General features: G+C 60.6%; 1 protein-coding gene across 1 annotated transcript in view; it reads left to right on the forward strand.

The window, feature by feature from the left end:
* Positions 1-9,103: 9,103 nt before the first annotated feature.
* Rac2 (Rac family small GTPase 2) overlaps positions 9,104-12,879 on the forward strand; it is a 9,856-nt gene continuing 6,080 nt past the window's right edge. Inside the window, exons 1-2 of the mRNA XM_048349392.1 lie at positions 9,104-9,241; positions 10,991-11,062. Coding sequence (XP_048205349.1) covers positions 9,207-9,241; positions 10,991-11,062 — 107 coding nt within the window. The 5' untranslated portion in view covers positions 9,104-9,206. The remainder of the gene's footprint in view (positions 9,242-10,990; positions 11,063-12,879) is intronic.

A 12,879-nucleotide genomic window follows, 5' to 3' on the forward strand; every position in this document is an offset into this window, starting at 1 on the left:
CTCCTGTTCATGGGGGGATGGGGCGCGCACGGGAATCGACCCCACAGTAAACGGGGCTGTGGTCGCCACGCCGCACCCTGACGCACCCACCGCGCGCACGTCCCCGGTGGTTCCGAGAAGGGAGTGCGTAGCCGCTGCTGGTGGCTCACGCCCGTAAGCCCCCGGCTTACTTCTCCTTTTCCTCTAAGGAGAACCGAGGAACTTGTTCTGTTTCCCTTTTCCTTCCAGCTGCCAGGAAGCTCAGGCAAATCTGAACCTCAGCTGTGAGTGTGACTCGTGCGTGTGTGCGCGTGTGTGCGCGTGTGTGTGTCCAAGACTGGAGTTCTACCACTTGAGCCACAGCTCCACTTCCGGCTTTTGGATGGTTAGTTGGAGACGGGAATCTTACGGGCTTTTCCTGCCTGGGGTTGGCTTGGAACCACAATTCTCAGGTCTCGGCCTCCTGAGTAGCTGGGATTACAGGCGTGAGCCACCGGCCCAGGTCCCCCCCCCCCCCCCCACCTTATTTCGCGAGCTCAGAGGGCCGGCACCCGTCCCCGGTGCTGAGCCACTACAGGGAGGTGACAGATCAGGAGTCTCAAGACCAGGGTTTATCTGGTTCCTCTTCCTGTGGGCGCCCCAGTTGGGGGGGGGGGGCATCGCCTCACAAGGAGCGATTTGCCAGGGACAGCCAGCAAGGGGTGGGGTGGCCTCCGTTTCGGTGCGCCCCCTTGGCCGTATCCAGGGCGAGGGTTTCTGTCTTTATTGTGGTGTCACCCCGGGGCTGGCACGCAGGGCCCGGCGCTGTCCCCGAGGGTTTGTGTTCCAGGACCTTTGCACACGCCGCTCGCAGCCCTGGCTCTCCTCACCCGTTCACGCTCCAGCCCGCTGGGCCCTGCCCGGGCTGGCGGTGCCCACCAGCGGCTCAGCCCGCGGCAGGCCGGGTCTGTGGCCGGGCAGAGCTCGAGTCTGCAGGGCGGGGCGGTGTGAGGGGCTCCCCCCATGATAAAGGGGAGGAAACTGAGGCTGGCCAGGGGCTCCCACGCTCCGTTCTCCCCGTCCCCTCCTGTCTGTAGCTGGTCGCTGCCCCCCCCCAGTATAGCCATGGCACAGGTGGGGTACTCCTCATCCAAGCCCACTCCAGGGGCCCCCTGAGAACCCCCAGATCCACCCAGCATGCTGTGGAGTCCAGCAGGCCATGGGGCCGGGCTACCACCTGCTCTGACTGACTGCCCATCAGTGTGGGCATCAACAGCCAGCGGGGGGGTGGTGGTGGTGCTGGGGTTGGGGGCTGGGGACTGGGACTGGGGCTGGGGCTCCTCTGAACCTGGGTCTCCATCACTCAGCCTCAGCCTGCCCTCCCCCCCCCCACCCCTGTGGCTCCTCTGACGGCAGCCAGCCCCAGGCGCCCCCCTGTGGTGGCCTCCAGGATGGCTGGCGGGGAATGGACCCCCTCCCCCCAGGGCTCCCGGGGAGATCTGGGGACCCCCAGGGCTGCATTCCAGCCAGGGAAGCGGGACTGGGCGCTGGGAGCCCAGCTCGGTCTTCCCATCCTGCCGTCGCTGGTCTCGGGGTGATAGGGGTGGAGGGGGTGCGGCTTGGGGAGCAGCACCGGACCAGGTAAGCCACCGAGAGACACAGCTTGAAGCCGGGCACCGGTGGCTCCCACCTGTCACCCCAGCTGCCCAGGAGGCTGAGACCTGAGGACGGAGGTTCAAAGCCAGCTCAGGCAGGAAAGTCCGTGAGACTCTTACCATTAACCACCAGAAAGTCGGAAGTGGCGCTGCGGCTTAAAGTGGTAGAGCGCTACTAGCCTTGAGCAAAAGGGCTCAGGGACGGCACCCAGGCCCTGAGTTCAAGCCTCAGCACCGACAAAAGGAGAGACACAGCTTGTGGTTTTTCCCCATGGCCATTGGTGGGGGTCCTGCCTGGGCTCGGCCGGCTCCTGGGGCGTCTTCACTGTAGACGGCCCCCCCCCTCCGGGCACAATTTTCTCAGCAGGTGATGGATCTGTCTGGCATGGCCCAGCAGGATCAGGTTTGGGTCTGACTCCCACCTGTGTGACTGCCACGCCGGCTGGGTGGGCGGAACTTCTCTACAGAAGCCTGGCCTGGGATTGGGTCCCCAGTGTCCTGTGTTAGGGAGTCCCCTGTGTTGGGGGGGGGGTCCCTGGCCATCCTATGTTATGGGGTCCCTGGATGTCCTGTGTTATGGGGTCTCCTGTGTTCAGGGGTCCCTGGGCACCCTAGGTTATGGTATCCCCGGAGGGCCCTGTGTTCTGGGGTCCCTGGGCGCCCTGAGTTATGGGGGTCACATGCAGAGGACCACAGGGTGGAGGGAGGTCAGGAGCGGCGGTCAGACGCTCCCTCAGTGGCTCGAGTGTCCTATGTAAGTGACATTCTCCCCTGCCCGGTCACTAGGAGGGAACCTGGCACCCTTTTTTTTTCCTTTTTTATTCTGCCATCCAATCCTGATCCTATAAAGTATAATCCCATATAGCCCCCCCTTGGGCCCTGCCTGGCCCAAATCTGTCAAGGTCACCTGTCCCCCGTCACCCGGGGCCTATCCTCGTTGTGGCCACCAGGGGGCGCCTCCTGGGTTCACGTCACGCACTCTGGCTGCCCGCACTAGAACACCAAGCCCCAAGTGGCACGCGTTGGGCATCTGGCGCCTCTGGGGTCTGCGCAGGGCTCCCTGGTGGCCCCGAGAACACCCATGCCCCTTCCCGCCTCTGGCCGTTTCCCGGACAGTGCCGCGTGTGGCCCCTCTGGGGTCCCCCCCACCCCCCCACTCCTCCTCCGGCCCCCGCCTCTCCGCGGCTCCCGCCTTGCCGTGGCTCCGCACGTCCCGGCCTGGCCTGTCAGCCGCCTGCATTATCATTAGATTCATTGCCAGCTTGCTTGCTGGCTGTCTCTGGCTGGAAAGGGGGGCGGGGGGGGGCTGGGGGCTCTGCTCCCCTCCCTTCCCCGGGCCGGGCCACGGCTGCCATTCCTCAGGGGAAATAGAGCAGGAAGAGGCTGGGAGACGTGTGCAGAATGAGGAGCGGGCCACGTCGCCGGCCACAGCACCGATCCTTTGTCTCCCCCCCAGCTCCCGCCCCAGGGAAAGGGGAGGGGGCGTGACTGGGGGGGGTGAGGCGTGTCCCCCGCTCCTAGGCCTGGTAGGAGTGGGGACTCGAGCCGGGGTGTGGGGGCCCAGACGTGGAGGGAAAATAGGCAGGAAGTGGGGGCGGGCGTCTGGTGTCCAGGGAAGCGGGGGGCGGATGATCACGGGGGCACCTCCCTCCCACCCTGAACCCCCGAGGAGGGCCTCCCCTGCGGGCACAGGGCAGGCAGGAGCTGGTTCAGGCCAGAGCCCCAGCTTTACCTCCGCCGGCAGAGGCAGGGCTGGGAGATGGAGGGTTCCAGAAGCCTGGGATGCCAGCACTCGGGAGCCACAGGCAGGAGGACCCCAGTGTGGAGGGCAGCTTGGGAAAGAAAAAAGGAAGGAGGGGACGGAGGGAGGAAGGGAGGGAGAAAGGGGGAGGGGGAGGGAAGGAGGGAGGTTGAGAGGGGGAAGGGGGGAGGGAGGGAGGGAGGGAGGGAGCCCAGGTACCAGTGGCTCACACGTGGAATCCTAGCTACTCAGAAGCTGAGATCTGAGGATTGTGGTTCAAAGCCAGTCCGGGCAGGAAAGCCCCGTGAGACTCTTAACCTCCAATGAACACAAACAGCCAGAAGTGGAGCTGTGGTTCAAGTGGTAGAGCACCAGCCTTAAGAGAAAAAGCTCAGGGACAATGCTCAGTCCCTGAGTTCAAGTTTCAGTAATGGGACACACATGCCAAGAGAGAAAGGAAGGAAAAAGAAAGAAGAAAAGAAAGGGAGAAGGGAAGACAAAAGGGAAAAAAGAAAGGGAGGGAGGACAGATGAAAGGATGAAGCATGGGGCTGGGAATATGGCCTAGTGGCAAGAGTGCTTGCCCTGGGTTGGAATCCTCAGCACCACATATATAGAAAATGGCCAGAAGTGGCGCTATGGCTCAAGTGGCAGAGTGCTAGCCTTGAGCAAAAAGCAGCCAAGGACAGTGCTCAGGCCCTGAGTTCAAGTCCCAGGACTGGCACAAAAACAACAAAAGACGGGGGGGGGGGCAGGACTCAGCCGCGGAGTGCCGGGGCCAGGTCATGTGGAGCTGACGTCCAGCTCAGTACTTGAAGAGACAAGGAGCTGGTGGCCTTGGAAGGACGCGCGTGACTGGGCGGCTGGCCCGGTGTGGGGGCCTCTCCCGGGCACAGGAGTTGGGTCCTGGCTGACTAAGTTGTGTCAGGAGGTGACAGTGAATGGTAAAGCCACCAGGAGCCGCGAGGGGAGAGGTTTACAACACACACACACACACACACACACACACACACACACACACACACACACAATGGTCAGTCCTGAGAACGAGTCTCCCCATTGGCTCGGGCCACTGTCTGCAGCCCAGAAACCACTTTAGTCTGGGCAAACGAAGACCAGAGCTCATTTCCCTGACAGGCAAATCAGCGGGAAAGATGGCTGCCAACTAAGGAGATGGGCAGAGAGAATGAGAACGCAGCTCGGGATAAAGGCGTCTTGCCGGGCAGCTTTAACCCTCTGGAAAGCCCCTTGCTCATAGGAAAAGGCCTGTAAATGACAACTGTCCTGCAGTACCCTTTTGCCTCTGAGTTCAAGTCCTGGTACCAGACACACACACACACACACACACACACACACACACACACACACGAGTGTGGCAGAGACTGGTGAATGGAACTTGCTAGCGCACTGCTGGAGGAGGCCGAAGGGGACCCCGGGCGGGGGGGGTGGGGTGTGCTACTCCCTTGTCAGTCAGCCCCCTCCAGCCTGGGCCACCTCCAGACTCCAGTTACCCCATGAGCATGGCCTCGTGGCTGGCAGCACAGAGTCCGGGACACCTCCTTGGTTGGCAAGCAGTAGCTGTGCCGGGGACCCCCATGGCCCGTGTGGACGTGAAGCAGGTGAAGCTCTTCCTCCAGAGTAGAAACCACGCTTCCAGGAAGACCCGGGACAGAAACCAGCCAGCTCCTGCTGGAAATAAAAGACCCTGCCGGACATGACCTTGAAGGTGACCTTGGAGTCGGTGGGGGTCTTGAGCAGCAGGCTCAACAGCAGTCAGACTGACTAGAGCAGCAGTCAGAACAGGAGAACAGGAGCCGGCAGGAGCCCCGCCCGTGGCTGGGTGTGTCGGGGTGCAGGTGTGATCCAGGTACAGGTGGCTGGTGGTGCAGCCAGGAAAGCCCCTGATGAGGAGAGCCTTCCCTGGGGATCTCCTGGAGAAAGTTCCCCTCCACACCCTATGCCCCAGCCTGCTGGGTGGTCAGGTGCTGGGCAGTAGGGGTGGGGGGGAACGACTGAAGAGTGGCCAAGGGGTCCGGGGGGGGGGGAGGGGGGGGCAGGGCACTGGGCAGAGGGTATCACTCAGATCATTCCCAGCCCTGACTTGAGGGGACCTGCCAGAGATGGGGTGGATGGCATCTGCGCCCCAAAGTTTTCCCTGAAAAAAAAAATGTGTTAACGCTGTTATTTCTTCTTATTGCTAGGTAGTATTTCGAAATAACGGAAGGAGAAAGGGCTGGGGGAGTGTTTCAAGTGGTAGAGCACACCTGCCTAGCAAACTCTAGGTGCTGAGTTCAAACCCCAGTACCACCCCAGAAATAAATAACCGAATAAGTAAAATAAAAGGAGATGATGCCCCAAATGGCTTTATGTCAATGAATTCGGAAACCCAAGGAGAGACAGCTCTTTAGAAGACATGTAAGAGACGAGTCAAGAGCGAATAGAGATTCCAAATAGTCCTGCATAAGTTAAAGAAATCGAACAAGCAGCTTTAAGTCTACCCCATTTTCCTTCCACGTAATTCCAAAGCCAGGCTTAGATGCCTTCGCAAAGTTTATTAACTAGCAAGGAGGAGATAATTCAATAATATTCAGATCTCTCTAAAATTAAAAAAAAAAAGAGGCAATATAGCCAATTCATATAGAATGAAAGTAGTGAAACCCTGATGCATAAAAATGGATGGGGCCGGGCGGTTGGTGACTCACGCCTGAAATCCCAGCTCCTGGGGAAGCTGCGATCGGAGGATCGAAGCCAGCCCTGGCAGGAAAGTCCCTAAGACTCCTGTCTCCAATGGTAGAGCGCCAGCCTTGAGCCAAATGGCTAAGGGACAGTGTCCAGTTCAAGCCCCAGTATTCCGCAGCTGTAATGGAGTGCCAGAGGCGGGGTGGTTGATGAAGAACAGAGGTTGGCTCCTCAGTTGTCCCGAGGGCTACGAGGGTAGGAACTCGGGCCTGGGCCTGGCGAGGGCCGTGGGGGCCCTGGGTAGCCAGGAGGAGAGGAGGTGGCTGCCTTGCTGCCGTTTTTCACCTTCTGCCCTAGACTTACCCACACACCAGGTCTGGCAGCAGGGGCTCCTGGCTGGAAGTGTACAGGGCCAGCTCTTATGAAGGGGGTGTGTGTGTGTGGGGGGGGTTACAGCTGCCTGGGGACAGGATGGTCAGCGAAGGCCACCAGGCGACTAACCTGGGCTTCTCTAGAGATGGAGGGGCACTGGAACATCAGGAAATGGTGTGTGTGTGTGTGTGTGTGTGTGTGTCTGTGTGTGTGTGTGTACAGTCCTGGCGGCTGGAACCCGGGCTTGAGCACTGTCCCTGAGCGTTTCCACTCAAGTCTGGCACTCTTACCGCTTGAGCCACACCTCTGCTCCTGACTCTTTGTGGCTCACTGGAGGTAGGGATCTCATGGACTTTCCTGCCCTGCCTGGCTTTGAACCTTGGTCCCCAGATCTCAGCCTATTGAGTAGCTGGGTTTACAGGTGTGAGACACCGGCACCCAGCACGGAGAACTATTATGATTACAAACAAAACGTAAGGTGTTACAGAGAACCCTAGGGGATTCTTTCTTGGATCTGTTGAAAGCCTGCAGGAAATGCCAGCTTCAAGGGTACAGCATTGCAAACATTTTCTTTAAAGTTTGTGTCACTACCATCCCTCTGATTCAATTCTACCCTGCAGTAAAGAATCCAGAGGAGCCAAGAAATTCGTGGATAAAAATCAGGAAGGAACCGCGCTCCAGTGGCTTCTCCTGTAATTCTAGCTACTCAGAGGTTGAGATCTGAGACTTGGGGTTTGAAGCCATCCCGGGCAGGAAAGTCCACTGAGCATCTTATTTCCAATTAACCAGCAGAAAACCAAAAGTGGAAGCCGTGGCTCAAGTGGTAGAGCACTAGCCTGGAGCTGAAGAGCTCAGACACAGCGCCCAGGCCCTGAGTTCAAGCCCCTATGACTGGAAGAAGAAAAAAAAAATCAGGAAGGAGGGATCAAAACCTGCCATTTTTTCATAAACAATAGGGCTTGTCAGCAAGACAGTGTGCACGTTGGTGAGTAGCAAAGCCTAGAGGTGAGTTACCATGAGAATTTCTGCCTGAGGTTTTCCACACGTCTGAGCTGAGTATGTACACTTGACAGTACATACCGAGAGCAAAGAAGCACTTCCAAGTATTTATTATGGGGCTGGAGGTGTAGCTCAGGTGGTAGAGAGACAGCCAGGGGGTGAACGCATCAGATGTGGGCCACGTTCAAGTTCTGGTCCCAGACAAGTAAAATAAAATAAACGACGAATGATAATAGTGCCCAAAGTAATAGGGGGATCATGAAAGAAATCCTTTGAAAAGGGCGTGACCTTTCTGACCTCTACATCTTTGTTGAATGGTGTCAAGAAGAGCTGACCCACGCCCAAGGACCGGACGGTCAGATGCCAGACGCCAGTCTCCCAGAGGGGAGCCAGCGCCCCCCCCCCCCACACTTGGTTTTGTTTCTGGGGATGAAGCAGTAAGAAGCCCAGTTCCCCTGTGCCGGGGATGGGGGGGGGACCCCATTTGCATGCCACGGTGCCTGGTCCCCGCCGGGGGCCCGTTGCTTGGGGTTCAGGCTTGATTTGCATTTTGTCTTTCTCTTTTCGGTTCTGAGTACAATCCAGGGTTCCGTTTACTGTATTTGCCGCGTCTTGTTTTGGCCAGTTAACGGGCCTTGAACTCAGGACCTCACGCTCTCCCTTGGCCTTTTTTTTTTTTGCTCAAGCTTGGCCCTCGACCACTTGAACCACTCCTCCAGTCCCGGCTTTTTCTGCTGGTTAGAGATAAGTGTTCCTCAGATTTGTCTGTTCAAGCTGCCTTCGAACCGCAGTCCTCAGATCTCAGGTTCCCGAGTGGCTGGGACCATAGCCAGAGCCACCAACACCCAGCGACATCTTTTGTCAGTGCTGGGGCTTGAACTCAGGGCCTGGGCTCTGTCCTTTTGAGCCCTCTTGCTCAAGGCTAGTGCTCTTTCACTCTGAGGCACAACCCCACTTTCTGGGTTTTGAGTGGTTAATTGGAGACCCTAGGGTGACCAAGGGGTCCCCAGCTTTCCTGATCCAGGCTAGGGGATCCCCCCCAGAAGAGTCTGCGCAGTCCAGAGCAACCTATGTGAAGCTCAGTGGGCATCGGTGGTTGGTGGTTTCCACAGGTGGCTCCCAAGCTGTCCCTCGGGAAGACTCGGACCCGTATCTCTGTGGAAAGTTCTCAAAGGACGGGGCTCCCGGCACCCCCATGGGAATGTGGGACGCGGTGGGGGGGGGTTGTTTGCTCTCTCCCAGCACAGGCTGGGGATCAACTGGCCCCACGGGGCTGCTCATCTACCCCCCTCATCTACCTCCTCTTTCCCTTGATCCCAGTCCCCCCCCCACCTCCCCTCCCCTTCCTTCCCCATCACCACCCCTGTACTCCTCTGCCGGGCCGGGCTTTGGGGACCCCCTGTGTGCCTGGGCGTCTCCTGCCCCGAGAGGCGCCCGTTGGAGAGGCCTGTGCTCAGGACTGAGGCCCCGTGAATTCTTGGAAGCTCGAGGTTCTTAGAGAACTGGGGCTCTGCTCCTGGGCAGGAAGTGGTTCTCTCAGCCCAGAGGGCACCAGGGGGGTGGCCAGGCCTGACCCGGCACCTGAGGGAGCCCCTGGCTTGTCCCGGACCACACGCCCCGCCCTGTGCAAGGCTGCCCGCCGCGGGGCTCAGCAGCCCGGGTTGGGTAAGTTCCCCTTCCGCTTCCTTCTGCCTCCTGTCTTCACAGCTGGGGCACCCCGCCTGCCTCTCCATACCGGGGGACCCACACAGACGCTCAGCCCTCACCCCACAGCTGCCCCTGGGCCGTGGGCCGGCGGACACCATGCAGGCCATCAAATGTGTGGTCGTGGGAGATGGGTAGGTACCCGGCTGAACTTCCGGGGAGCCCCGGGAGATGGGGGGGACCCGGGAGGCTGGGGGGTCGCGAGCACGCTGGGGTGGGTGAGGACGGTGTGCCCCTCCCCAGAAGCCACTGTGGTGGGGGTACAGGACAGTGGGGGGGGCAGTGGCAATGACTGGGCTCCTGCTACAGAAGAGAGTTGGGGCCGAGACCCCCACAAAGCCCAGCCTCGCTCCAAGGTGCAGATGCACTTGGTCCGGCCGCCCATTTGTCCTTTGAGTTGGGCTCTGGTCCCTGGCTACTGCTCTTGGGGGCGGTGGGGGGGGGGGGGGGTAGACCACACACCCGGGAGGAGGCTCGGCACCCCACCTGGCCAGCTGTGGGTCTTGCTACTCTGCCTGGCCTCACCCTGCCTCCGCCTGCTGGGGTGCAGAGGATGTGGGGTGGACGCGGGAAGGCGGGGGGGGGGGGGAGGGAAGGAGGAGGGTGAGTGGGGGGCGGGGTGACCTTGGCGGTTGGGGTTTGTTTCCGCATCTGCAGAACGAACACAACGTAGGTCAACCTGCCGGGGGATATTAGGGTCCAGCCCACAGGTGCACCCTGGGCCCCCTCTGTCCCTCCCAGGGGTTCTAGCCGGCTCCCCCCTCCCCCCATTCTGCTGAGACGCCACTGAGGCCTGTGACGGGGAACCCCCCACCCTCTCCGGACCCCTTGGCTCTTTCCTGGCTGAGGCCTTGGGGCTTGACTTTGACCTTGACCGGCTCCCTGTGGGAGGGGCAGGGTAGGGAGCGGGCAGCTGGGATTCTCAGGAAGCTGACCCCATGCCCTGATGTGGCGTGTGTGAGTGAGTGTGTGTGTGTGGTGTGTGTGTGTATGTGTGTGTGAACTGGGCTGGGCACAGAGGTCAAATCTAATGCTCCACTCGTTCCAGGCTCTGTGTGTGTGTGTGTGTGTGTGTGTGTGTGTGTGTGAGATGGGACAGGGGTGGGGGCGGGGGGGGAGAGCAGTGGCTCAGACTGGAAGTGAGGAGACCAAGTTGGGGGTGGGCAGTGGCGACCCTGTGCCCTTCCAGCTCCTGGCTGAGTGACTCCTGCCCCCCTCCCAGCCTAGTGGGCAGCTTCAAGGGCAACAAGCACAGAAGTAGGCATCTCCCTGTGTTTTTGTTGTCATCCGTGGGGCTTGAACTCTGGGCCTGGGCGCTGTCCCCGAGAGCTCTTCTGCTCAAGGCTGGCGCTCTATCTTACCACTTGGAGCCACAGCTCCACGTCTGGTTTCCTGGAGACGAGAGTCTCACAGACTCTGCCGCCCAGGCTGGCTTGGAACCACCATCCTCAGATCTCAGCCTCCTAAGTAGCTAGGATGACAGGCGTGAGGCAGAGGGAGGAGGCGAGGTGACTCACCCTAGGCCATACCACCGGTTGGGGGGGGGGGGTAGAGATGAGATTTGAACTCAAGACTGAGATGGCAGAGCCCAGATCAGACCCCAGAAGTTTCCCAGGCCTCACGTGGGTCTGCCGGGTGCCATCTTGAGCCTTACCCCCCTGTGCCCCATCACCCGCGCGTGGACACGACGAAGCACGCATTCCCGGTGCTGCCTGTGTCCAGGGACCGGAATCCGGACGGGGCCCCGAAGTCTGCCCTTTCCTGAAGGCCCCCCCGGGCAACTTCTGGAGGCCCCCCGAGGCCCCCCGAGGCCTCCCTAGGCGTCAGGCAGAGCCGGGCCTGTGGCAGCCCGCCTTCTCAGCCTCTCTCTTCCTGTCTTTCAGAGCCGTCGGCAAGACGTGCCTGCTCATCAGCTACACGACCAACGCCTTCCCGGGAGAGTACATCCCCACCGTGTGAGTGAGGCCCGTGGGTGTTGGGTGGTGGGGGTTCTGCTGTTTGCTGGTAGGAGGGGAGCCAGAGGGCTTGATGCCACCGGCAGAGCCCCCGTGGGGGCCGGGAGCAGCTGCTGTCATTCCCAGGGATCCCCCCCCACCCCCCAACACACACACCTACTACCAGCATGGCTCACTGCTTTGCTCCGAGTTCTTTCACGTGATGATTGTGCCGGTAACGGGGCTTGAGTTCAGGGGCCGGGCACTGTCTCTTGAGCTTTTTTTGCTAGAGGCTGGCGCTCTACCACCCCGCCCCGCCCGCCACCTCCAGGAAGCCTTCTAATCTCTCACTCCCCTGTGACTGTAACCACAGGTCCCCTGACCACGAGGCCATGGTGGGGGGGGGGTGGGGCCAGAGCCGTGCGGGTTCTTCCTGGGGTTCTCTCTGTTGTCTCCGCGCAGTGTCTCACACACGGTATGACAGGCACGTCACACCTGCCATCCACCCACCAGGGCCCCGCGTGTGTGTGTGTGTGTGTGTGTGTGTGTGTGTGTGTGTGTGTGGTGGTGGTGGTGGTGGTGGTGGTGGCGGTCGTGGGGCTTGAGTTCAGGGCCTGGGCGCTGTCCCTGAGCTCTTTTTCTCAAGGCTAGCGCTCCACCACTTGGAGCCACAGCGCCACTTCTGCTTTCCAGGTGGTTCACTGGAGGTAAGAGTCTCACAGACTTTCTCACCTGGGCTGGCTTTGAACGGTGATCCTCAGATCTCAGCCTCCTGAGTAGCTAGGATGACCCGGGCCTCAGTTTCCCTTTCTGGATGAGGCAGCAGCTAGGCCTGTGAGCAGCCCGCCCTTGTGCCTCTTGTGGAGGCCGGGTCAGTTGCTCTCGGTACCCTAAAGCCCCCAGGTCCCCCCGGTGTCTCCTCGCGGGCTTGGCCGGCTGGGCCCTCGCAGGGGTTGGGTCAGGGCTGCATCTGTCGGGGAGCCACTCGTGGGACGGGCCCCTGCTCAGAAGGACTGGGCATCTGGCTCCATCTTGCGATGCTTCCTGGTGATGAAATGTGGGGTCCCGTGTAGTATTAACCGGCCCTGAATCCTCCTCCCTCCCTGGCCTGCCAGCACCCAGCTAGCTGCTCAGCCCTGGGCGCAGAGAGGCCTGTGCCCCTGGGATGGGGGGGAGAGAAAAACGTCACGGTTGACATTGGAGGTGGAGGGAAACGGGGGGGGGGGGGGCGGCGCTCAGGAGAGCGAGTAGCGGGGAGCTGGGGAGCACAGGCCGGATGGAGCTGGGGAAGGCTGTTCCGCAGCCCAAATTTAGCGAATTGGGGTGCTGAGCTGGGCCAGTGCTTGAGGGTGAGCAGCTAAGGTGGGGGGGGGGGGGAGCTGAACCTGCAGCTTGGGAACTGACACCTGGGGCGGGGTGGGCTGCACTGCCAGCCAGCCAATCAGGCCCTGGGACCCTTGGTGCTGCCTTCTGATTGGCTCTCTCCATTACCTCCCCCATATTCCCCCGCCCCCCCACACCTTCCCCTCAGAGACCAATGGCTGTTGTGTGGTATGATGCTGAGTCCTCACCCCTCCTTTTGGCCTTGACATTTATAGCCCGCTGATTTATACCCTACATCCCAGTGGGCAGCCATGGGGCCCCAGGAGAGCTCTGCAGGGCTTCAGACAGGGAGAGACGGAAGCCTGCTTTGGAGGAAGCCCTGTGCTGGTGTGTGTGTGTGTGTGTGGGGTGGGCCAGGCTACCCTGGCCCCTGCCTCTGGCGGCGGGGGTGGGGGGGGGCTCCCAAGCAATAGAAGCCCCAGGAATTTAGCCTCCTCCCGGCAGCTGGGCCTCCA

The sequence above is a fragment of the Perognathus longimembris genome, chromosome 1, assembly GCF_023159225.1.
Source record: "Perognathus longimembris pacificus isolate PPM17 chromosome 1, ASM2315922v1, whole genome shotgun sequence".
Taxonomy (NCBI): Eukaryota; Metazoa; Chordata; class Mammalia; order Rodentia; family Heteromyidae; genus Perognathus; species Perognathus longimembris.